At 41.1% G+C, this 25,701-nt stretch overlaps 1 protein-coding gene across 8 annotated transcripts in view; it reads left to right on the top strand.

The window, feature by feature from the left end:
• Positions 1–25,701, top strand: part of EBF1 (EBF transcription factor 1) — a 382,581-nt gene that overhangs the window by 280,999 nt on the left and 75,881 nt on the right. For 4 of the 8 annotated variants that reach the window (XM_019654003.1, XM_019653999.1, XM_019654001.1 and 1 more), the window contains exons 9-10: positions 381–511; positions 20,357–20,483. In XM_019654003.1, coding sequence (XP_019509548.1) covers positions 381–511; positions 20,357–20,483 — 258 coding nt within the window. Of the gene's footprint in view, positions 1–377; positions 512–20,356; positions 20,484–25,701 lie in introns of all 8 variants that reach the window. The other 4 variants (XM_019654002.1, XM_019653998.1, XM_019654000.1 and 1 more) reach the window with 1 other exon arrangement.

Here is a 25,701-nt window from a genome sequence, read left to right as displayed (position 1 = left end):
CAGGAGATATATTTAATCATGAAGCCATCCTATAAGGTTTCCAGTGTGTTCCCAAAAGTCACCCATTTTTCATTTTTTATAATCTTTAGCATTTCATAAATTAAATTTTGCCTCTGTTTTATTTCATAAGATTTCAGGTTTGAAAATGATTTGGGCAAAATATATGGATCTCAGTAGAAAGAATGAAAAGAATGCTTTTAAAACCTGAAATTGCACCCTTAGGTTTCAGGTCCTAATGCGGCTAGGAATTGCTGAGATCTTGAGGGACTTTCTGTTAGTGAAAAGATGAAAGATTTTTTTTTCTTTTTCTCAAGTCTCCCATCATTAAGTTTGGTTCTAACAGCAGACTCCTTCTCTTTTTCATGTGTGTTGAAAAGCAGCTACTCCCTGTATCAAAGCCATCAGCCCGAGTGAAGGATGGACGACAGGAGGCGCGACTGTGATCATCATAGGGGACAATTTCTTTGATGGGTTACAGGTCATATTCGGTACCATGCTGGTCTGGAGTGAGGTAGGTGTTGTCTGAACATTAATATCTAATAGCTTGGTCTAGTTGAGGATACTGTCTACACTTGAATTTCTAATAGAGTGGGTAGAATTGAGTGGTGCCACTCTGGGTGGGCCAGCACCAGTCTACAGACCTCTGGGAAACTAGGAAAGATGGGTTGGGTTTACAAGGAGACAGCACTTTCTGCTGGAATGGCTTCAATGCTCTGGCCTGTAAGGGAGAGTTTTTGTTTGGTCATTTGTCCTGTTGGGTTTGCCATGCTATGGAGGTCCTTCTGTATATTGGGAATTGGAATGGAGATGCAGAGTCAAAGTAGATACAAAAGCCTCCATCAAACTCTAGCTAGGTAGTAATCTGCAAATATTTGTAGATGGAGTCCATTGGAGGCCCATCTTCAAGGAACATCATTCAAATAACAGTAATAATATAGGTGTAGGTGGTTCTTGATTTACTCAGTGACTCTTCATGAGAAATTGAATGAATTGTCAGGGGAACCTAGAAGGACCCATGGCTTTTTCCAGCTCTAGGAATTTACGGGTCTCAGGTATCTCAGCGTGTGACTGTAGCTCTGTGAAAACGATTAAATTCTGTTCGTGCAGTGCTTTCCAAGCACTGTAATCACTATTTTAACCCGCCGGATGACTTAATGGGCAATAATCAAGTTAACCCAAGATTACAAAATGTAAACATCACCGTTATGCAGACGCCACGGGAAACTGGCCTTTGTTTTCTAAATTCTGAGCCTAGATCTCTTAGCCAGCATGTCCAGGACCCCTTCTTTTTTGTCTCACCGAAGTTAAGAAGCAAAACAATGTTAGGGCTACAAGGTATCATAGACCCCCATTCATCCCACCTTCTTTATAAGTTGCCATATAATAGTAAACTTTATGGAGACTTAGTATAGGCTAGGCATTGTGCGGGCCGGTTAACATAGACCATCCCAGCCTTCTCTCTACACCACAAGGTACAGACTCTTAACATGTATCTTCTCCTGGTAAGGATACTGATGCTTAGAGAGATACAGTGATGTAACATGAAAGCAGCCACCCAGAGCCCAAGGAGTGAACATGATGTGTATGTGGCCACCAAAGAAGTCCGTAGCAGAATTGGAGCTGGGACTCAGATTTTTTTATGCCCATTTCTAGTTGTCCTCCCATGACACTATTAAGTCCATCTCGATATTTTATTTGTGTTTTCTCTTTGGAAGGGCCATAGAGATAAGCAGAGTTAAGACTGTGATCGTTGAGCATGTTTATCTTTCCAAATCAAAGCCTGTCCTTCTTTTTAAGCCTTCTCTGTGCCTTCTCTGTGCACTTTTCACTGCCAGTAACCACTCAGGCAAGCCCCTGGCCAGTCCATGCTGCCTCTGCCATTGTAGTTTCCATGCAGCCAACAAGCGGTACGCACTTGGCCAGGGAATCAAAGCTTTGGTCAAGTTGAATCAGGGATGGGCTTCTCAGTCCACCGGACTCATTGTTGTCCAAGTTGGAACATCCCAGGCATGAAAGGTGAACTGAGCTCCCCCTGCTGACTGCACCCCATTCTTCCTTGGCACCATCAGGTTGTAACACTAGAAGCATCACAGGGCGTATTTTGTTGCCAATCTGGGGTCTTCATCCCTGCTGAAGACAGCCGTTTTCACAAGCACAGCCTCTTTCAGGTGCTGTAGGCTGTATTTTCATCCCATGTCTATCCTTCATTCTGTTACTTATCATGGAAAGTGGGAGAGGGGAAGAATAAATAAGAAATGGACTTCTTGCTCCATGGCATGGCACTCAGTGTAAGAACTAAGAACTGGGGCCCCGAATTGGCAGTAAGTCTTCCTGACCTTGTGCCAGTCTTAGCCTGAGTGCACCACCCTGGATGTACAATAAGGACTTGGACCCATCAGGAAATCATTAATGCTCGTATGCACCTCCACTTTCTTCCTATTCAAGGTCCCCCGGTTTCTTCTCCGTTCCCCCACTTCCTTGCCCTCTTTTGGAAGCAAATCAGGGAGGAGAAATTCTAACTTAGATTTATTTGAATTGCTTTTAAAATCCTGTTTCCATATAACAAAATCGATGCAGGTCATAGAAAGGGAAACCCATTACGGCAATACCTTGGTCCTCCTCCCTGCTCTGCACCCCCACTGTCACTGCCTCGAATGTACCAGAAGCCCCCACAGTGGATCTGGGTGGCTCCAGCTAGGAGGGGAGAGTGAGGGATGCGTGCTCCTTTTTTGCCCGCTCACTTCTTCCAAACTGCTTTCATTTGTGGCTGTGCCGTACATCAACTCTGACCCTTTCCTGGTGGAAACCTACAGTGCAGTTTCCCCAAATGATTGAGCAGATCTAGATCCCCTGCAGCTAAATTAGCGCTGGGGTTTCTGGATGGGAGAGTTTGATTTGGGCTGTTACCATCACCATAGCGCTGACATTCTAGAGAATGAACTTCGCAGAGGTGGACTTCTTTGCTAATATTCTAAACTATTTATATATTTAGATTTTTCATACGGGCTGTTTGACACGTATGATTTTCTTTTTCCTCTCCCTTTTACTGTAGGGAGAGAACTTGGTACTGCTCCAAATCTAAAAATCCATTGCATCATGGTGGTAAATTGAGAAATAGCTCCAAGTTACTAAGGATTTATAATGTACAGGCGTTTTATGGGTATTATTTTATTTAATCCTCTTGATAGCCCTGTTATGTTTATTATTATTACTCTCATGTTACATGTGAATAAACTGGGTGTCAGAGAGGTTAAGAAACCTGCCCAACATCCCACAGCCCAATAGCGCTAGAGATGGAATTTGAAGTACAATGTACATTTTTACACAGGAAATAAGAGCTCAGGGTAATGTGAGAGCAAATGGAATCCTGAGAGAGGGAAGAACAGAAAGAGGAGAGAAAAAAAAGCATACATAGTAATCCAGATGGCACAGTAGAAGTAGCAGTAACTGTGGTTGTTGTTTTTAATCAAATAATATTACATAAGTGCCTTTTATTTTGTTTTGGTAGGGGCAAAAATTCTCATCCAATTTTGGGACCATTTCTCTAGGCTTCCATTGGGTAGAATGAAAACTTGCAAATATTTAAGAGAAGATATTTATGAAAAGCTCTAGAAAAATGCCGAGTATGACTAATATTCACCAACGTTCATTGAGGACTTAGTTCCTGGCAGGCACCGTGCTAAGTATTTGGGATGGCGCTTGTGCTAGTTTTGTCACATCTGTGTACCATGTTGTTCTCATTTGACTGGTGAGGAAATTGAGGCTTAGGGAAGTTAAATAAGCTGTTAGTCATCAAGTGGTGGAGATGGGATTTGAACCCAGATAGTCCAACTCCATGGCTCACTTTACTAACTGCCCATGATTTAGCCTATGCCAAAATTTTACTCACGTGTTTTGCTGCATCAGACCAGGATGTAATGCCTACCGCTGCCTTTAATGCCTTGTGCTGGGGGTATCTGGACAGTTACTATCAACTTCTAAGGTAGCCTTGGCCTATAGAAAGTCAGAGCCGTCAGGGTGACCCCTCCATGTATATGTTTATGGTTGGAAGCACTGGCTGGTAAGAAGATATTATCCTTATGAAGGATTCATGCCTTGTGATGGGGGCAGAAGACAGCCTCTTCCTTCATCTATGTAATTGACTTGAGGCAAGACTGTTCACCTGTTTGGACCTCACTGTTAGAGTAAGACCTCTGTCTATCCGAAGTCCTTGCCCGCCTAGCCACATGGTCTGGAGCTTATGCTACCTCTAAAATCTAGTACTTCTAATTTTAAATAAACTTTGATCTCTTCTTTATTTTCCCACTCTAAGCCCAAAACACTGTGGAAGCAGGCTGGGCCAGGACAGGCAGACAACATTTGGATTAGCAGCTGATGCTATTATTTGGAGTCTATTTTTAGCGAAAGAATTTAAAAAAGAGCCAGAGAAAATAGGGCTGGCTTAATTTACCCTCATCTTCCCCTACCAACCAATCTTTTGCAAATGAGCGGTTCAGTTTGGCTCTCTGATTGCCCTCTGAGGGCTGGGGAAAAGAAAGGTGGCCCTGCATTGCTCCTACGTCAGGGCTGCCTCCCACAAGCTCCCACATTTGGGGTGAACCACACATGACTTTCTTGTGAATTTGGTTCACCATCTTTGTTACTCTTCCTTCATTGTTTCTTTCTCCTTTCCCTCTTTTTAAAAAGCAACTGATTTTATTGATACTCTTGTGTTTATCCTGCCTTACCCCAAAAGACTTTTAAAACGTCTGTAGAGTTTTACATATAAACCCAGGAAAACCAACAAGGTTGATGTGTGCTTATTTTCAATGTGAGTTGAGTTTTTTTCTTGACCAGAGATATACTTGGTTGCGTTTGCTTTTCCACCAACATGTGATTTGGAGGAGGGAGGGGCTCCTGTTACTGGTTTGTAGAGCTAATCGTTATTTTAGTATCTCCTTCTGAATTCCTCTAATTTCTAAACCCTGAGTACTGGTTGGCTTGCCTGCCAGATGTCTCACACTGGGATAGGTACTATGGGTGATTAAAGTTAGGCTTTGTGGAATCTGATGTTTTATTTGGAAAAACAACTTGCTCCCATGAAAGAACTAAGAGTTACATAATATATTTATATAATCAGTCTTAAATGTGCAGTTGAAAATTCGAGGCAAGTTCTCAAAGGCAGAGAGAGTGGTGTAATCAGAAGTAGACTGTTCAAATAACCAGTCAAGCTCCTGTTATGTACAAATGGATCTCTGTGCTATGCATTTTAGACCCTTACAATCCTTTTATTTAATCACTGAAATTTCTGAATTTATCTAGCTTCAGGTATTTAAGCTTCCTGTAAAGAAAGCATAGGGTGAATTGGCGAGGAGCAGAGGGTAGAGGGAACGGCAGACAATCATTGAGCTCAGGCGTAGATTGCATGGGCAGTGGGCACAGAGCCAGTTGGGAGACCTGGACATTAATTTGGGTCCTTCCAATGCCCAATCAGAGGATCTATATTTTAGTCAGCCTTTGGTCACTGGGCCTCAGTTTCCCCATCTGAAGATGGCAAGCTTAGACCAAATGCTCTTTGAAATCAGCTACAATTCCAGTGATTCCATTTATCTAGAGTTGACGCCTTTGAAAATCCCCCAAAGTAAGAAGGGAGGAGTGATGATGGGTAGAAAGTTGCTTCTTTTCTTCCACTATTGTCTTTACTTTTAGAACACACTTGCAATATATAAATATCATGTTTATTTTCAAAAGGATTCTTTGCTCTTTATCCAAACCCTTTAATTTGCTACAGAATGGGATCTCGCTATTGATATGTCTTTAGTCAATATTTTTACCCTCTGCACTTCAGATTCTAGTATCTGATATAAACCTGAGGCTTATACCCCAATGTTGCTCTAATTCATCTTCTAGGTCAGCGGTTCTCAACCTGTGGGTCGCGACCCCTTTGGGGGTCGAACGACCCTTTCACAGGGGTCGCCTAAGACCATCGGAAAACAAAAAGATACTTATATTGTGATTCATAACAGTAGCAAAATTACAGTTACAGAGTAGCAACGAAAGTAACTTTATGGTTGGGGGTCACCACAACATGAGGAACTGTATTAAGGGGTCACGGCATTAGGAAGGTTGAGAACCGCTGTAATCTAGGTAGTCCTACGGAATACTGCATACCAGTTTTTTTGGTTATCAATAGGTACTTCATGGGAGATGAGGGGCGAGGGTTTTCTTGGTGAGTCTGGGAAATGCTGAGTCAAGTAAATTCAACTAGTCCTTGGCGTAGGACTTCACAGAGCTTTGGAGGTATTAACATGCACTGTGAATACCTACAATGTAGTACATGGCATGTCCCAAACTTTTGTGATCACGGAACCTTTTTTCAGGGATCACCTCACAGGAAGCTACATTGGTGATGGCTGAAGTGTATTTGGATTTCATGTCAATGAAGTCAAGTCATGAAATTCAATTATGAGGTGATTGGGCTGGCGTAGATATAAGAGAATTGTCTGACATATTTGCAGAGTATTATTCAGATGAGACCAGGGATATTTAGAGCCATTATTCTTTAAGGCTGCAAGGCTCCAAATAGAATTTGTCATATTTTGCATCTATTATAGTTGTAGTTGGCGCACCTTTGGACCCCATGTGATTTTACAGGACAGCTGTATTGAAAGTTTGCTGAGACCACTTAGCTCAGATGGGAGAAGCCAGAGTCTCATCACTGTGTGAACCAGTTAGCTTCACACGGGGGTACATAGTGCCATTTTCATCCACTTGGATGGTTTCTTCAACTGCATTCCCAGAGATAGGGAGAAGTCAAAAGAAGCCAGGAGAGGGAGACCTATGGATGAATATAGTTGGGTAAATGGCAGTTTGGGGGCTGAGAAGCAATTTTGCTGCTTGGGTCCAAAAGTTGAAAAACAAGGTTTTAAATGCAGTTCTTGATTTTTTCCCTTCTTCCCATCTGTCTCTACTTTCCATTCTTAATTGTGCACATACCTCAGCGGAAGGATTGTAAACAAAAAATAGTATTTGCTCCTCTGTGACATGAATGAATGAATGAACAAATGAATGTACAAATGAATGAATGAATGAATGAATGAATAGCTACAACTCATACGTGCTCTCACTGTGAGTTTCCTAGGCCTTTTGGTCCAGCCTTGATTTTTACTGAACCTCATGTAGAGTCACAAAAGTTTGAGGGTTTTGAGGAACCTCTCTAGTCATTGAGTGCAGCTGTTTTATTTTGGAAGCGAAGACAGTTAGGTTCCAGAGCCATACAGTGACTTGTCCTGGGAACACATCGCTACTCAGTGCGGGGATTACAGCCCAGTTCTCCTGACATGGGTGGCACCCCCCACCGCCGCCCCCCAGCATTCTCTTGTATCAGGTTTTCTCATGAAATTTCCATAGTCTCTTAACATATTTCCTTGTACTTGCCAAACCCTCCCAAATTTTATATATGACGGCACTGAGACATTAACAACTGTTGTCTATACTACATTTATATGAGAAACAATCCCACTTAAATCAAAAAAGAAATTAAGAAAAGTGGAGAAAAATAGCATCTCAAATATTATTATCTCTTTCAAAATTTTATAATATAAATATGGTATAATATAAAATAGCTATGTCATTTATTTTACCAATATTGAGGTTTACATGTATAAGTTTAATTCAAAGTTGAATAAATGCATGAGTTTAAAATAATTCATATTTGCCTACTTTTACCTAAATATATCAGTTATCAAGTCTATATTGAACCTGTGCTTATTGATTGCCTATTAAGTGGAAGATGCTTAATGTAAAATTATAAACTTTATTTGTATAGAATAAAAAGAGCAGTCTGAATCAGTTGCATTAAGCTTTGAATATGACTTTGAAGAACACCTTTCAATCCCAAGTTATTTTTATGAGGAATCGTTTCTAAATGAGCCAAATGAGCCAGCATATTAAAAAAAAGATTAAAAATAGTCTAATGGCCTTTTTAATATAGTTATGTAGTTACAACCATGCTCACCTTATTCCTAAAAAATGCTTTAGTCAATATTTTTATTTTTAATGACTAGGGCACTTGAAGTTTATCCTCTCTGTCGATAATTATGGGATAGCTAAAAACGACTTTAAGATGGCATTTTCAGCTAGTTGTTTACAATGCATTCAGGAGGTACGCGCATGTGCCTATAACTTGAAAATGGAAACCACAGGAGTATGATGCGTTTCTAATTTTAACATGAATCAAAGACAGAATTCACACCTGGCTGCAGTCATGTGACTTTTATGAAGAAAATGGATATCTGTATAGTGCTGTGTTAATTTCATACGTGTGCTCAGTGCTAATTGCTGGAATGGCTCCCTGATGATCTGAACTAAAGCCTTCCTCCTGTAACCTGGCTGGCTTCCTCTTTCTTAAAGGCACAACACCTTAGTTCGGGATTCAAGCACTCTCCCTGAAGGCTCTGCCCTTTCTTTTCAACATCCTTGCCCATTATCCATCTTCACTTATGCTGTTCCTTATACTCACAGTGATTTTTTGCCTCTGCACTCTGTCTGGCTGTGCCAGTCCTCCTACCACCCTGCTGTCCTCTCCTTTTCATGCCCAGTCCTTCTGTCCTTTAAGATCCAGTAAAAATACCACTTTTGTCTGTGAAATCTTTCCTCACAGCTCCAGGTATTGAATGTTTTCTCTTTTTCACTTCCTGTATGGCCTTATTTCTACCATATTATGTTCCTTATAACTTTGATTCTTTATTGTTATTTCAGTGGGTGCTTTGTCCCTCAGAGGAGGATCCATGTTAAATTCAGCTTCGCCTTCTACAGTGTCGAGCACAGAGCCTTGCACATCAGAGGCATTAATTTATACAAATTCATACAAAATAATGTTGAGCAACACAACTTTATTCATTCGTTCGTTTGTTCGTTCATTCATTCTTTCACTCAATGCTCCTTATTAGCAACTATTGCTCCAAAGTTATCAGTACCAGATAGATAGATTGCACTTTAATTTTTGTGAATGCGTGTGTGGTTAGGTAGTGTATATTTAGGTATATTTATTATGCAATAAGGATGCACATAAAGACCTTAGTGTAAATCTGTTGGTTATGGTGAGGATTAGGTAGTAATAAAACTAACACTTTTTAAGGGATTGATACTAGTGAGAACTTCTCCTAAACTCATTACGGGTATTATGTCAATTAATCCTTCTAATAACACTCGTTAGATAGCCAGCCCCCTCTCCCTAGCCCACCTTTCTTCGCAGGTAATGAAACTGAAGGCCAGAGAGGTTGAGTGACTTTCCCAAGATCCACAGCCAGTAATTTGCGAAGCTTGGACTTGAACCAAAAATCTATGTGACTCTAAGAGCCATCTCTTAATCATCTAATAACAATGTAGTAAAACCTTATTTATCCAGAGAAGAATGTTACGATAACCTCAACTCTCCAAAATTCAGCATGAAACCAGAAGTAAGAAAAAAAATATATATAAAATAACAGACTTTGGGGTAACCAGAACAGTAATTTTTACCAAACTATGTTATCTGTGTCCCCAGGTCAGAGCAAATTAGAAGGAGCAAACTAGAGGCAGATTGTTAGAAGAAGGCTCAGTGACAGCAGAAGTGACAACTTAATGTCAAGGGTAGAAATGGAAAACCTAAAAAGCAGACGCAGAACTATATTACTGTGCAGCCCATTAATGACTTCGTAATGACAGTGTCCCTGAGTCATCAAGAGAGAGATAGCAATTATATTCAGTCTATTCTGTCTAAAACAGTGGGATGTGTGTAATGCGTCCATGAGAGGCTTCTGGTAAAAGCAGATGTAGTGGCACAGCATTAAAAGGGGTTGGCTTTGGTTCTCTGGAGTGCTCCCTTCCTGAAGGACATGTTGAATGAGGAATTACTGAATATATGTGCAAGTATCAATGTATACAATATGCATATATGAACTCAACCACAAAAACTGTGAGAATGAGTCTCTGTTTAGTATCGTATAGCCTTGCTACCCTTTTCTTAAGAGACCCTAAAAGTCTTTTGGTGAAAGGGGAATTCATTCCCTTGCTACCCCACCTATCCATCTTTTGGCTCTTACATTTTTTCTTTCCTAATTCCATAGGCTGAGACTCTGCCCTGCAAACCACCATCTTTGGTTACAGACACTCAGCCTCTGCCATCAATGCATCCAGCATTGCTTTTCTTTTCATAGTTTACCTTTTCTAGCAAACAGGCAGGAGCGCAGGACCCAAAGGCAGGCCCGAGCAGGCAGTGATGTCCCTTCTTGACTGAATGTAGAAAAACAAGCCTTGAGAAAGAGTTCATTGTGCAGTTTCAAACCACAGGGGCTGGCGTCGCTGGTGTCCAGTCCTCCCCTTCTGGACGACTCTGGATGTCAGGCACTCACCAGTGCTTTTCCAGCTCCCAGATGGTCAGGATGGGATCCAGTCTTTACTGGTGCCCAGTTGGCTCGAGGTTTACATCCTGGGAAGAGAGCTGCAGAAAGTTTATTTTAAAAATGAATTACCGAAAAATAAATAAATAAATCAACCCGCAAAACCAAAGGTAGTTGAAGTAGAATATACTTGTTTTAGCCTTTCCCCCCCCCCTCACCAATTTGTTATTTGGAAAGATGATCTTGTTGCTGTTTTTGTTTTGTACAACTTAACTGTATTGATTTAGGGACCTGGTTAGTTTTTTGGTCAGAAGAACTGGGCAGTATATTTTTGTGACTGCTTCCCGAGGATACCAGGAAGTTGATGGGGACAAAATAAAAAAAAAAAAGACTTATTATTTTTCTTTAGTAACAAGATTTTTTAATGGGATGGTATTGATGATTTTTTTCTTTCTTTGTAGATTTATCAGGGACTTTATTGACTCTTTATCCAAGTTATTATTGGTGGTTAATGGCATCATGGCATGGATTCATTCAGTGTCCAAGTGTTTATGGAATGCTTACTAGTTCCCGGGCTATTAAAACTATTAAAACTGGAAGCATCATAGAGAAATCAAGGCAAAGTTTATATCCTCATGGAGCTTTATTCTAGTTCTGGGACCAGACAATAGGTAGGAAAATGTATCTACATCTCTCTATCTGTGTCTGTATGAGAGACATTTCAGACAGTGTCAAGAAATACTGCTGACTCATTCAAAAGCTAGGTTTCCAATCCCCCATTTAACTCAATTCCTGAGACTTTAGTTTCAAAAGTCTCCTCTGACATTCATACATAAAGTTTATCTTTGGGGATTCATGTGACCCAACATATTTTGCTAAACATTGGTTTAGAGTTATTTTGTTGAAAGGACAAAAGGAAACCAGAATGTTTGGGAAACAGTAAATGCCTCCACTGGCTTTCTCTCACGTTCCCTGAGAAATCATATGCTGCCTCTGAGACAGGCAGTTCTTGGGAATGAAAAAAACTCTGTGTTAGGAAACCCAGAGAACTCTGATTAGGGAAGAAACCAAAATACACTGAGGACCTCAGGAGAAGAGCTGGCAGGCCCTGATTTATGGTGTATCCACTTCAAAGGAATAGAGAGATAATATGGAGGTTCGGCCAGTGCAGTCACCACGAATATACTCTTTTCATATTTCAACTTCCTTTGGGAACTCCAGAAAATAATATTTTTTAAATGCCACCTTTAACTACAGAAAGATGAATGTTCCAGAGTGGAGGAAAAATATGTTTGCTGGTTTGGTCACTACCACGGTGGTGTCTCTTTAAAAATCCTTAAGACGATTTGGTTTTGAAGCTTTAATTATGCTTTTATGTTACAGTTTCCTTATTTAAGTGTCTGCTTCATGTCCATCACTCAACACCCCCTGCCTATCTCAAAAGAGATGGATATTATTATCCTAATTGAGGAGGAGGGAGAGTGCTGTGAGAATTATTAATACATAAATTAAAAAATTAATCTGGAAAGTGCTTTAGGGTCCCCAGAGAAGCTATTCCCAAACACAAAGCATATTTAATGTTATTATAAGTACTGCCACAGAGGCGATGGGCCGTTGCAGTATGCGATGAGTAAACTGAGGCACTGATGGTGACAGTGGGTGAACGGGCCAGCATTCCTTAGAACCCAGACGCTTGGATGGGTGACACCTAAAAGTCACTGTACCAGAGTTCACCTTCGGCTTTTTCTGGTTGTAAGTGTTCATTATTTTTCCAGAAAAGAAACCTTTCTTTCCTTTTACCCCTTTTTCTTTATGTCTTTGCATGTTTTGGGCTTTTAAAAAAAAACTTTTTGATGTTGGAAATGATTATGGCTAAACTATTAAATCCTAAGGCTAGTAATGAAAAATGACTGGTGTGCTTTCTAGTAATCCCAGGTATTTTTTTGGCTTTGTGGCTTGGACCTTCAATTTGCATTTATTTCATATAGACCCATTGGTTGGAAAACATGCATAAAGACTTATCTTGGAATGGTTTTTTTTGTTTTGTTTTGTTTTGCTGGGAAATAATTCTCAGCTAGCGTCTCACCAATTTGAGTATCTATTATGTTCCCAGAAGCTTTGAGGATGCTGGAGACACTGAGGGCCCAATCCATCCTCTCAACGGTCGGGGTAGGATGAAAAGTACACGTACCAACAATCGTGGGAAAACAGTAAACAGTGTTAGGGAGGGACACCTTGGTTGTATGATGGTGGTCATTAGGCAGGCTTGCCACTTCTCATCGGTTCCTTGATCATATTTCTTAATTTTCCTGAAACTGATTTTTCTCATCTGGGAGCCGGCTAACGCCCACACCTGCCTAATACTACAGGACAGAAGACACCCAAGAAGCTTTGTACAGTACTTGGCACATAGCTAAAAGTCAATGCAAGGTCATTGCTGCAGAAGTCACCATCAAGGTCATCACTGCCATCCATTTAGTGTGAGCTAACCTGATACAGATAATAAGTGCTACTAGGTTTCAGAGAAGAAAGTAGTGCCCAAGACTTGCCCTTTGCCCCCCAAATTCTACCTTTTTCTATTAATATGTATTTTTAAATACTAGATACCCTCATTTCCCTACCGTGTGGGTCTTGCTTTTGATACTGCAAGAGGCTTTCATAACAACCGTTTGGAGCTTGTCCTCTCCCATGCCACTCTTCTGGGCTTCCACTTCGCAGACTGCCTCTTTGGTATTTTGCATCCATGCACCCTCACAAGCGCTGTGCCTCCATGGAGGAGTTCCTCTCATCTGTTGCTTGCACTCCTGTCAAGGACAGGCCCCATCCACCACCCCCCTGTCTGTGCTCCATCTCTGTCACAGCCACAGCAGCTTCTCTTTGCACGCAGAGGCCACTGTGAATGTGCCCCACCTGGCCGATCACCACAGGACTCTTCTCTCTTGTGCTCTGACTCTGGAGAAGGGAAAATGCTCATATAGGCAGCTCTGAGGGAGAATAATTCCCACAGCTGGTGTGTGCTTGTTGTGCTGGCAGCCCGCCCTGGGGCCTTGCAGAGACCACGGGTGCTTCTTTCATTGTAATGCCACACTTCACAATTATGTCTTCTGATTTTAACCATTATTTCTTCCGATTCTTATTGTTGAGAAGTTAGAGAACTCAGAGAGGTGTGCAGAGGAACATAAACTCACCATGGTCACTTTACCATCTAGTGGTAACTTCTCTTGACACTTGGACAATTTTCCTTTTATAGCCTTTCCTCCATGCAAATATATATCTACTTCTTATATAATCACATGCAATACATATTGCACAAAACTGTTATTCTACTTTTGATCTTTAGTGATTTATTATTATTATTATTTCATGTGTACACAACAATGCAGTAGTTATCCTTTTCACCCCTCACAAAGTAACAACCCCCCTCCCCCATCCACTGCCCTCCCATCCCTGATGTCATCCTTATCTATTACAATTCCATCGACTCCATTCCCACTCTCTACTCCATGTCCCGTGACTATATGTATATATAATTATAGTTGACATACAATATTATTCAACATCAACTTCAGAAATACAGTGCAGTGGTCAGGCCTCTACACCGACTATGCAGTGGTCTCCTTGACCACACATGACTCCAACTGGCCCCCTAAAAAATATTTACAACATTATTGATTATATTCCCCAGACTGTCTTTTCTATCCCTGAGGCCATATTGTAGTTACCAATTTGTATTGTCTCATCCCTTCCCCTTCGCCTTCATCCCTACCCCCTCCCAACTGGTAACGCTCAGTTTTTCCTCTGTGTCTCTGAGACTAGTTCTGTTTCTTTAGTGACATTTTTCATAACGAAAGTAATACCTGCAAATGTATGAATTTCTTTAGTCCAGAATTATTTATGTGATTCTTATTTTCTGTGCAAGCACACACATACATGTGTGCATGCATGCATGTGCGTGCGCGCGCGCGCGCACACACACACACACACACACACACACACACACACACACACACACACGAGGAGGAAGAGAGTGAGAGGAAACAATCCCATCAGTCCAGAAATAAACACTGTCTGCATTTAGCATTGATCTTTTGTGGGCTATTTTCTTAGTATTACTTTCTTAATCTTTTTTTTATTTATTTCATCTTATCCCTTCTCACTGGAGTCACAGACTTGTTTAGGCATCCTCTTCTTTTTTACTACTTAGATGAAAGCTGAGTAGTGGTCTCTTACAGGGACCTGAGTGCTGGGCCAGTTGGATAATTAATTTTAAGAGCCACTTAGAGAATGAGAGTTAACTATTATCAGGTTAAGAATAGTGGGTTCTTATGAATAGAGATCACTCCATCTAACGGAGTCAAACATCTAGTGGAATTCTGACCTAATTTATATTAAGTATTCCAGAAGTACTTTGGAAATATCTTGTATGTAAGGCTTGTGTGTAAAGTTAAATACTTTAGAGCAGGGGTCGGCAAACTTTGGAGACGGAAGAGCTGCCATGGGTCAGCAAACTGCGGCTCACGAGCCACATGTCGCTCTTTGGGTATGTACATGTGGCTCTGAAGTAGAATTAAAAGTGAAAATAAAACTATCATAGTTTCATTTATAAAATTTTGAAAGGATATTATTCACATAATGGTGATTATATAAAAATATATTTATGGGACCGGCCGAGTGGCTCAGTTGGTTAAGAGCTCGCTCAAGAGTGTGAGCTCTGAGCAACAGCAGTTCGAGTCCCAGCCTGAGCTGAGCTGCCACTGAGCTGCCAATAGGTGGCAGGATGGCTCAGCTAAAAAAAAATATATATATTTATGGCTCTCAAATAATTTTTAAATTGTTGTAGGGACAGGATTGGCTCTTCCAGGGGTCAGCAAACTTTTGAGATGGAACGTACCCAAAGAGACGTATGTGGCCCATGAGCCACAGTTTGCTGACCCCAGCTTTAGAGGATACACATATCAATTAGACCTGTCACAGTTCTCAGGGACTGTCTACTGGGAGAAAGATGGTAGGAAAATCTTTATGGCACAGAGAAAACAGGATGCTAAATGTTATAGTATAAATGCCATAATTATGTAACTTCTTACACAGGGGCAGGTAAGGTTAGGGATTAGGGAAAACTTAGAAGAGAGATCATGTGATCAGGGTCTGAAAGAATAAGTAGAATATGAATAGGGGAATGTTTAGGGAAGAAATGGCATAAACAAAGCCAAGATGTCAGGCAAGGCTGTGGTGCTTTCATGTACCCATGTGCCCTACTCCCCAGAATGTGAAGACAAAGTGGGAAGTTTGCCTAGAAAGGGAGATTGCCTGTCAGGTCTTGGAGCACCCTGGATATTATGCCAAGGAGTTTGGAATATACTTGACTGTACGCAAAGGGGGAAGTTGAGGCAGTTATGGGTTTGAGTCCGGGAATGACACGATGAGGTTATATCTGAAGAAGACAATGCTGGCATAGCAAATAGAAGTAGAGGGAGAACATCTAGAAGGCAATATTGTAACAGTCTGAGGGAGAAATGGTGACAGTCTGAACAGGAGGAAGTGGAGAGGCAAAGAGCCAATGGAGTTCAGTTGGGGGAAAATCCACATGACTAAAAGAAACACTGAAGGGAAGAGACATACAGATGATCCCAAGTTTTCTATTTTAGGTGATTCAAAGGAGAGCATTCCCTTAACTGAGAGAGGGAGCACAGGAGCAAGAAATACATTGCTAGTGAGATGATAAATTTAGCTGGGGTCATATTGAGACTGAGGTGGCCATTGGGCATGTTTGGGGAGCTTCTGTTCCTCTGTTGCTAATAAAAGTTTGGTGCGTGGCCAAAGAGATCCAAGCTGCAGGTGTAGATTTGGAAGTGAACTTGGCTGAGGTGGTTGAGCCAATGAGTGAACTCAAGAAATGTTAGGCAAATAAAAACAGAAGAAACTATAGAACAAAACTTGTGAAATTTCTATAATGAACAATTTAGCAGAAAGGAAAAGTTGGCAAATGAGGGAGATTGGAACGAATGAATGAGAGAAAAGGTCTGGAAAACACTTATTTACAGGCGTAAGAGATTGGTTTTCTTCCCTGTGTTTCACATAATTTTGGTTAACTTGCCTGTCAGTTTTTCTCATCTGGAATACATAGCTCACAAGGAGGGGTTTAAAAGGTAGTGAATGTGAAAGTACTTTGGTAACCATGAGCCACACTGCAAGTCGTAGGTCTTCTAATTAGTGTCACAGAAGTGAAGAAAGTGGAGACTTCCAAGGTGGGAGAAAGTAGTGTCAGATGCTATAGAGTTTCAAAAGAATATTTATTTTTAGCTCAACTCATTTGGTGAGGAATTTAAGGAAGTTAAGTCAAGGAGTGAATCTGTGCCCTAATCACTTTGAACAGGAGTATGGGGCATGTGTCCCTGGCAGTAGAGGAGACAATTTTGGGTTTGACACAGACAGTAAGTAGAACAGAATCACATAGTGAAAAAGTCATTCTCCTTCTGTTTCTCTTTTAATCCTTCTGATTTATGTTAAGGGAGAAAGTCTCAGTTGGGACAATATGTCGGTAACATCTAACACTAGCATATCTCTGTTTTCAGTAAACTCCGTCAGTTTGTCAACATTATCTAGTTAGAATCTAACATCACATTAACTTTAAGATTGCCATCTATATACTACCTTCCTATTTTGGCAGGGGATACCAGTTTTCTAGTTACAGTAGTGATAGAAAGTTGCCTTTGAAAAATTTTTAAACAGAAAAGTAATCAACTTTTAAAATAATAAGTACATAATTGTATGGGTGGTATACAGATATGGCAAAACTGAGAAAGTGGTATTCCAATGATGGATGTTCATTTAAACTTACTGTTGCTTAGAGTGGCTGCCTTAGTTTAACCAGGTTGGAACTATGTGGGATATTTATCCGAGGATGGGGGGTGGTGGTGGTGTGGATCTTGGGTTCTAGACTTTCAGATCCAGACCCTTTTTTCCCCCAAAGGTGTTGGGTCAATTTTTGAAACCACTGGACTTTTCTGGACTTTTGTGTCCTTAGGTGTTAAAATGAGAGTGTTAGGTTTAAATGATTACTACTATGCCTTTGAGCAATAAATTCTATGATTCCTTGAGTGATGAGTATATAAGCCTATGCTTTCAAATTGATAGAAGTTAGATAAAATGTTTTTCCTCTGTCAGCCATCAATATCATGTGTCAATGCCAGAGACTGTTCCCAGACTAACATCCACAGCAAGAAAAGCGTCAACGAATACATTCTCTAATGATGATTCATAGTCTGCCTCATTTGCGAAGGGTAGTTATTTCAAGAAGAAATCTCTGCTTTAGTTAGGGTGATTGACTAGAATTGAAAATGAAATTGTAAATTTGTTGCAGTTTTCTGAGCCTAATGCTTTATGCCCATCACCCCACTCTCTAGTCAGTAGCCTCATTGCAGTCATATCTAATCAATTCATAAAGGCCATGAATTTTACTCCTCAATGTAGCAACTCATGAGGTGATAAGTCCTTATACTAAAAAAGACATCTTTACTCATTTGTTTACAATTGTATTTCCGTCTTTTAAAGTTTATTTCCCCTGAGAAAATGGAGGGCAGGTGAAACGTTTTCTAACTGGCTGAAAGTTCTAACTATTGTTGTGAATTATTGTTACTGTACATCCAAAGTAATTCTTAAATTCAAGTGTCCCACCTATTTGAAATATAGCAATATGGCAACTTCCACCATCAAAAGCCCAGCCAAAGACCAGGCAATAAATGAAAAATGGACATAGTGTGGGTATAGAAAAAAAACAAACACACACACAGTCTTTAGATTTGAAAAATTTGAGTTTGTTATTACCTTTAAAACGTTTCTGTATGAACAGTTTCCTCTCTATGATTAGATGGGAAACATGTGTCCCTGTCATTTTTTTGAACTGCATCAATGGCACTCTTTGCTCTATGAGGGTGATCTTGTATAAGCAACTTAACCATTTTAAGATTCTGTTTTCACATCTGAAAAAAAAAAGGGGGAATAATAATATAAGCCATTGTTCTTACCAAATTAGTGTTTGCATGTAACATACTCGGGAATGTAGGCGATACCTCCTGGGGCCTCAACAAGCGTTAATTCCCAACATTGCAAAAGCTCTGTCTGAACAGTTCAGATTCAATATGCACTTGATTTGGGAGGATCGTGTTTTACTGCCCTTCAGAGCCTCTTTCCTTCTCCCATTCTCTGTACATTGTAAACTTGATTTCCTGATGTCGATGCTTATAGATTAGAAGGTGCAAAAGACAAAGAAGCTAAATAAAATAGAACTGATTTAAAAACAATAGCTATCGGGGGGGGGGGGCATTTGGTATAGGGCAAAACAGCCCCTTATGCCCCAGTAGTCATTAGGGTTTTTCTATATTGCAGCAAGATATAAAGGATATTCCAAATGATGATCTTGATTTACCAAGGCTAAATGAAATTACGTATACTTTGCTTATTTTAGAAACCACACAATGCATTGCGGAAGAATTTCAGTATGAAAAGAACAACATTTTAAGTAAACATGTTTTGTGCTTCTATGGGCAAACCCTTAAGGCATCCAAAACACTCAGCCATGGCAATGAACTCTCTCCAGGGGTTCCTCATAAGCATGGTTTTACTGAAGCATCTTTTGTGTGTGCTCAGCAAATAAGCTGAATGCCACACGTTCTATGGAAGAAGATAGGCATTTCTAAATACTACGTTAAAATGATTTTTATGCAGATAGCCTTTTCTTTATGTTTCAAGAAAGCATTTGACAGAAATGACTGGTGGACTTTAGCCGTAGCAATTTCCTCACATTCTTTTCTTCAAGACTCTGTGTTAGGACAGTTTACCCAGGCAGGACCCAGCGTCTGGCATTCATGGGTGTTACCTTGATTTTCATGTCACCTGTGTCACCCATGGCTCCCTCACAGTGTCACCTGTGATCCTCTGGGCAAAATATTTGAATTGGGACTGGCTTGTCCATTAAAACGAAACCCCTTTCTAAGTTATACCTATTAAGAGCAGCACAAACATCAGTTAGTACACACTCCCGGCATAATCCCTTGTGTACTGACTCAGTACCACAAGTATTGAGCTAAACGAACCTCAAAGGAATCAAGCAGTGGTCAACTGCAGGCACCACAGAGACAGAACATGGAGAATCCAGCACCATCAGAGGTCAACCAGTCAAATACCAGGGCTGGATGTTTCAAAGAACCAGATAATGCCAGTTTTATGGCCACTAATAACATTTTAGTCATATAAACAAAGATAAGAGTAATAAAGAAAAAATCCTGCTCCGCAGTATAATCTGATTGCCAACAGGGTTCAGAAATGAACTTTCTCAGTGTGCACGTGATCTTGTATAATGGGCCAGTGCAGCCCCCTCCCCAACCTTGCATTTCCCTTTTATAGATGCTCCTTAGTTCTGCCAGACCCATAAGCTATTCCAGGGAGGCTAGTCCAGGTTCTTGGGTTTCCCCTTTAAAGCCCTTTGATTGTGCCTCTGGTAGTTAATGCACCAAGTGGTCTTCGGGGGCGTTTCATACGTGTGCTCTGCAGCTAATCAGGGTGCCCTGGCCCCGTGATTTCCTACCTCTGTGTTTTCCACATGTGTAAGGGCTCAGTTCAGACACCAGGCCCACCAGCTTCTGCAGAGGCATGGCAGTGCTCAGCTCTGAGTGGGGCGTCTGCTTCAAACAGAGGTTTTCCAAAGGATATCCTGGAGTAGATAAATCATTTCATTAGGCCAGGTTCCCTTTTCCAACCAGGAAGCTGAGTGCCTGCCGTGTAGGAAAACTCTGATAAAGTTGTTATGGCTGCGCTCGGAGCACTTGTAAATATTGTTGTCAGTGTCTTTTATGCAGGTTCCACCAAGATTGTACTTAAACATTGACAGGTTAATTATGTGTTTTAAAGCTGTGTTTATTGAGAACTGATAGGACAGCTGCAAAATGAGTCTTTTACATATTGCAGTGACCATTTTCCCTTCCAAATGTCTCCCCCAGTTGATCACTCCGCATGCCATCCGGGTGCAGACCCCTCCTCGGCACATCCCTGGTGTTGTAGAAGTCACATTGTCCTACAAATCCAAACAGTTCTGCAAAGGGACTCCGGGAAGATTCATTTACACAGGTAAGAACTGCGTGCGGCACATGGTGAGCACAGAGCTGCCTCGGCCTTGTGGCTCTCCCACATGACCTTGTATGTATACGTGTGTATTTTATTTTTAAACCTTGTTTCTGTTACCACTGCTTGCTTTCTTCCGCCATTTCACCATACGTATGACCAAGGAGCTGCTGCTAATATGATTATTTAAGAATTCATGTAAGTGTCCATGTTGAATGAGAGGAGCAGTCGACATAGTTAGTTGGATATCTAAAATAGCAGCCTGAGAAATAAGGGAAGGGGAAAGAAATACCAGGCCGGCGTGAGTCTCTCTGGATGTGAAGGCATCTGTGTGGGGGTTGGTTTGCTTTGTGGAGAGGGGTGAGCTTTCCTGAACAATACCACTGTCTTCCAACCTGCTCATATTAGAGACAATTGGGAGTTTCCATATTTCATTCTGGGTTGGTGCTTTTTTCCCCTGTAAGCTGCCGTTGGCACATGGACCTGCCTTGTGGTAAGAAGCTAAGGTTACAGGGTGAACATGAATTCCCTCCCATCGATGGAGGAGAACCAGGTAGGTTCTCTGTGGAATCACATCAAGTGCAAGGTCTGAGTGCCCAGTGTGTATTCTCAGAGCTTCTTAGATCATAACGTGTCAACCACCCATCCAGGGACCTGTTTACAATCAGTAGCTCTGGGTGGGACCTGAGACTGCATTTCTAACAGGCTCCTAGGTGACACTGCTGCTGCCGCTGGCCCAGGGGCCACACTGGGACTAGTGGGGTTCTAGACATTCTGCTCGGTAGCTGTCATCCTTATGTTGTGTCTCCAGGAACTGGGCCCACCTTTCTATCTTCATTCAGTAAAGGCCCAGTGCAGTGAAGAGAACTCGGTTAATGCATCCTAATTATAAGCATCCAGTTAAATGGACACGTTTGATTTGCTGTGACATTTGACCTCAATGCATCTTTCCTTTTGTATTTTAATACTAGAAACAAAACCAACCATGCTTTTTGGTCGGTCGGTCTCTCTCTCTCTCTCTCTCTCTCTCTCTCTCTCTCTCTCTCTCTCTCTCAAAATTATAAAAACAATTAATGCATCCTGACCCTTGGAAATGCCTCCCAGCCCTTTAAACAAAATATAGGTTTGGTGCCTGCCTGACGATTAGTTTTAGTTAATTGAAAATTATAGGATTGACCCAAGAGGAAAATTTTGTTTGCACTCCAATCACTTTTACAAATTAAGGAAAATTACCACAATTTTGTTTAGCTAAGGTTTCACACTGAGTTCAAGAAATTAGCTCAGCCATCCCAACAAAGTCAGCACTTTGTTAGGAAGCACTTGAAAAAAATAATAGTCTATCTGGAGTTTTGTGGTGTATACAAACGAAGCATAGAGAAAGCTGCGATGCTTTATAGAAGTAGGCCAAGTGTTTTTAATTAGGCTCATTGGTTCAGCGTAAGTTTTGAAGAACAATCAAACTAGCAGATTAGCTGTTTCTTTTAAAGCTAGGATTTCTTGCCATTCATTTTTCCCATGAGAACTTCCACATAGCACTATTTTTTTTTTTTTTTACAAGCCTCATTATGGGCCTGCAGGAAAAGGACCAATTGAAACTTCTGATACTGTAACATTCCCCACCATCATTCCGATGGATGGGAGTTTTTCACAATGTTCCTCACTGAACTCGGTGTTCTGGAACATATTACAAAACCACACAGGCCAAATGTTTTCTCGGAGGAGTTTGGACTCTGTTTTTGGCCGAACACATTTAGGCTCGCTGGCTGCTTATTTACTCTGCTATTAAGAACAAGAAAAGGAGAAGAAGAAGAAGAAGAAGAAGAAAATGTTGTGTGGTGGGAGGTACGAGAGGCAATCAGGCATGATTCCGCTTTGGTGACAAACGTTCCTGCCCATTAATGGTTTCATTTTTGTGGTCAGGTCTCATTTAGAAGAAATTATTTTTAATCGGTGTTCAACAAAATATCCCCTTGAGCCACCTGGCCATAAAAAGTAAAAAAAAAAAAAAAATCATCCCCATTAAGTTACTTAGCTTCTCAAAAGAAAATAGCTAGGGACCCATCATTATTTGGAATTTTGTTAACCTTTAAAAAAAAATTGCCGTCAATTTAAGAAAGCACATCTTGGGAAACCTGTATCATTGGGGAATTGAGATCAAAGGTAAAAGCGGCAGATTTGCGTCGAGCAGAGTAAGGATACGAGAGAGGATCCTTGGTGTGTCTGCACATGTGTTAAGTGTCCAGGAAATTTGAAGTATGAAAAAGTGCTTTTGCTGATCTTGCCTTGAACTGTGGGCCATCGACAAGAAGACTTAGTTTTTTAAGTATTCTAGGAGTGAGTCTAACCTCTCCCCATGTTGGAAAAGGAAAAAAGTTGAAGAAATTGGCACCCAAACTTCCCCACTGAGGTAGTTAGCTGTTAACACTGAAGCCACTGTGACATCACATCAGTTCTGACAAAAGGAAATCTCCATTACTGGTGAACTACACAAGGGCCTCTTGATCACTAGCATCCAGTGCCTCTGCCAAGGTCACTTGTTCATGGCGGGTGCTTCTGGCGCCTGCGACTTACTCAGTTTACCTCTCTGCTTGTCAGCACTGACAAGCAAAGGCATAGAGATGGGTCATAAAACCTTTCTGTTCTTTATATCTGAACAACTGCTTAGGTCATTGCAAATGTGCAGCCCTCCCCTTCTATCCACCCACAGAAGCTCACACTTCATTTTCTTTAATATCTACAGCGTTTCAAGATGTGAGGCTTTCTTTTCTGGATGGGGAGCCAGTCCTCTTGTTTCTTAATGGAATGTCACTTGGAATTTTTTCCCTATAAAAAGAAAAGAAATCTTCTAAGACTTGAAAAATAACCCAAACGAAGGCACTGTTGCTGCTTTCCGAATGTGTGTGAGTTTGAGTGTGTACATGTGGATAAAAATCCATAATCGTTAAAAAAAAGAAGGAAAGAAAGAAAAAAGAGAAATGGAGACAGGAACAGCATGGCCTAATCTATGCAAATAAAGGCAGACTTTTGGGAGGCGGGAGGAAAGGATTTGACTAAACACAGATTGCCCTGCAAGCTGGCTGCACTTGTGAGGACTGTGGGCGCAGGTCTCTATCCTCAGCTCTTCAGAGGAGGGACAACTGAGGGATTCCTAGCTGCCAGATGTGCCGGCCTCTTGTGTTTGCCCAACCAGAGTGAGGGGGCCGAGTGAATCCCAACATGATCAGAACAAAAAGCTCAACAGCACTTCTCAGATCTGATTGATTGTGGCCAGTTATTCTGTAAATGCTGAAAAAGGCTTACTTTACATTTTAAATAATGTTTTCCAATCAAAGGAAATAGAAACCTTTTCCAATGACAGGACTGTTTTTAAAGCCCTCTAATCATGTGTCTGGTCACCGAGCCCAATAGTAAACCCACCATAAACCTCCAGTGCCATGAGGGGGGAGGGTGGTGTCTCCCCAACACCTTTTTTATTCTCACAGCTTACTTTCCTGCAGTTGTTATATTTTTAAGTCACTTGGATCTTTTAAAATTGTAATCTCTCCTGCTAAGCTTTAAGTAACCTTAGGAGCTGACAAAAGACTCTTAGGAGCCTTTAGCTGCATCTTCAAAGTTCTTAGAGCTGGTTTTCCCGATAAGTGGCCAAATTCAACTGCAGTTTTTACTTCATTCCAGTTATTTTTCCATTGGAGAGGCTGCTACCTGTAGGGGAAATACCATGGACAATTGGGCCACAAAGATGGTGTTTGACCAACTTTCGTGTGCCCCAGTTTAGGAGAGCTGTATCCTGCCTGCTCCCCAGAAAGTTGGTGAAAGCCCCAGTGGATGATTATCGAACAGCTCAGATGCTGGGTTAGGTCACTTCTCAGATCATTTCAACTTCCAGGTCCCCCACTCTGAACATTATTCACCAAATGTCCTGTCTCTACACAAGGACTAAACCAAAATCCTGTCTATTAGCCTCAGAATTAACTTTGAAAAAAATTCTTCTTGGACATACTTCCTGCTTGTACCTCAGGCCCCTAATAGCTTTGCAAGTAGCAGGGGCCGTTTCAGCTGAATATGCTGTGAAAACTCGATGACAGGTAGCACACCTTTCAAATGTTCCTTTTTCTCCCCATTCCTCTTGTCTTCTTCCTTTTCCCTCTCCCTCCCATCTTCCTCCCTCCTTCCCCCACTTTATCCCCACCCCTGTGCTTTCCTCCCTGATTTCCAAGGGGACAGTGCAGCATAGTGATTGAGTTCTTGGGGTCAAGAGATGATGGAGGTAAATCAAACTCTCAGCCCTACCACTTACTAGAGAGGTTCTTTTTGGGACACTGTAATGAGGGCTCTGAACCACAGTTGCCTCATCTTTACAAGGGAATAATATCTTGCCAGAGTTGATTTTAATATCAGGGAAATGTATGAAAAGCACCCAACATGAGCTAGCATGAGCACCTAACTAGATATTGGCAGTTTGCATTAATTACTGATGGCCACTGTTATTACTCATTCATTTGCTGCTGAGTCCCTATTACATAAATATTTGACATTGTAGTGTTTTATCTTCTCCAGCATTTCCCTATAGCACTAAGAAATGTCCTTTAGGAATTTTAGTAACAAAACTGTAGCCATCGGTAAATTAAAGAAACAAGCAACACCAATCAGCCATAATTAAAAAGAGCAAAGAATAAATAAAGCATTTATAAATGTGAGTATAAGAATTTTGATATAACAAATGCTTTCTCAGGAATGGCCTCAAATAATAAATAGTATAATAAGGCAGCCCTGATTCATAAAGTTCTCTGGAGCTGATTTTTCAGGATGAACACACGCCTGTTCTCTTGTTTCCATCTCAAACTGTAACCCCTCCCCTGCAGGCTATAGTAACCTGGGTACAGCCCATCCCCAGCCCTCTCCAAAGATGTTTAGGTTATAATCAGCTTCAACTCCAGGTTCAGGAAGTTTCAGGCCAGAAAGCTCTGTTTCTATTCTTGGAAACCTCCTCTACAAATGAAGGCTGCCACAACTGGGGATAAATAGCCATCAGTTTTAGGGGAGAAGAAGCGTTTGCACCTAATGAATCTCATGTTCTCTAGCCCTTCTTACACTAATTCATTGCCAGATTAAGCTTCCCAAAAGTCACTTTGCCAATATGACCCTGCTGAGAAACCTTCCCTATTTGCTCACTGTGTGTCAGGTGGAGCCCAAACCCCGAGGCGTGGCGTTCACAGCTCACTGT

The sequence above is a fragment of the Hipposideros armiger genome, unplaced genomic scaffold, assembly GCF_001890085.2.
Source record: "Hipposideros armiger isolate ML-2016 unplaced genomic scaffold, ASM189008v1 scaffold_211, whole genome shotgun sequence".
Classification (NCBI taxonomy): domain Eukaryota; kingdom Metazoa; phylum Chordata; class Mammalia; order Chiroptera; family Hipposideridae; genus Hipposideros; species Hipposideros armiger.
The sequence above is the reverse complement of the archived record's forward strand: the minus strand, read 5'-3'. Positions and strand labels throughout refer to the sequence as shown.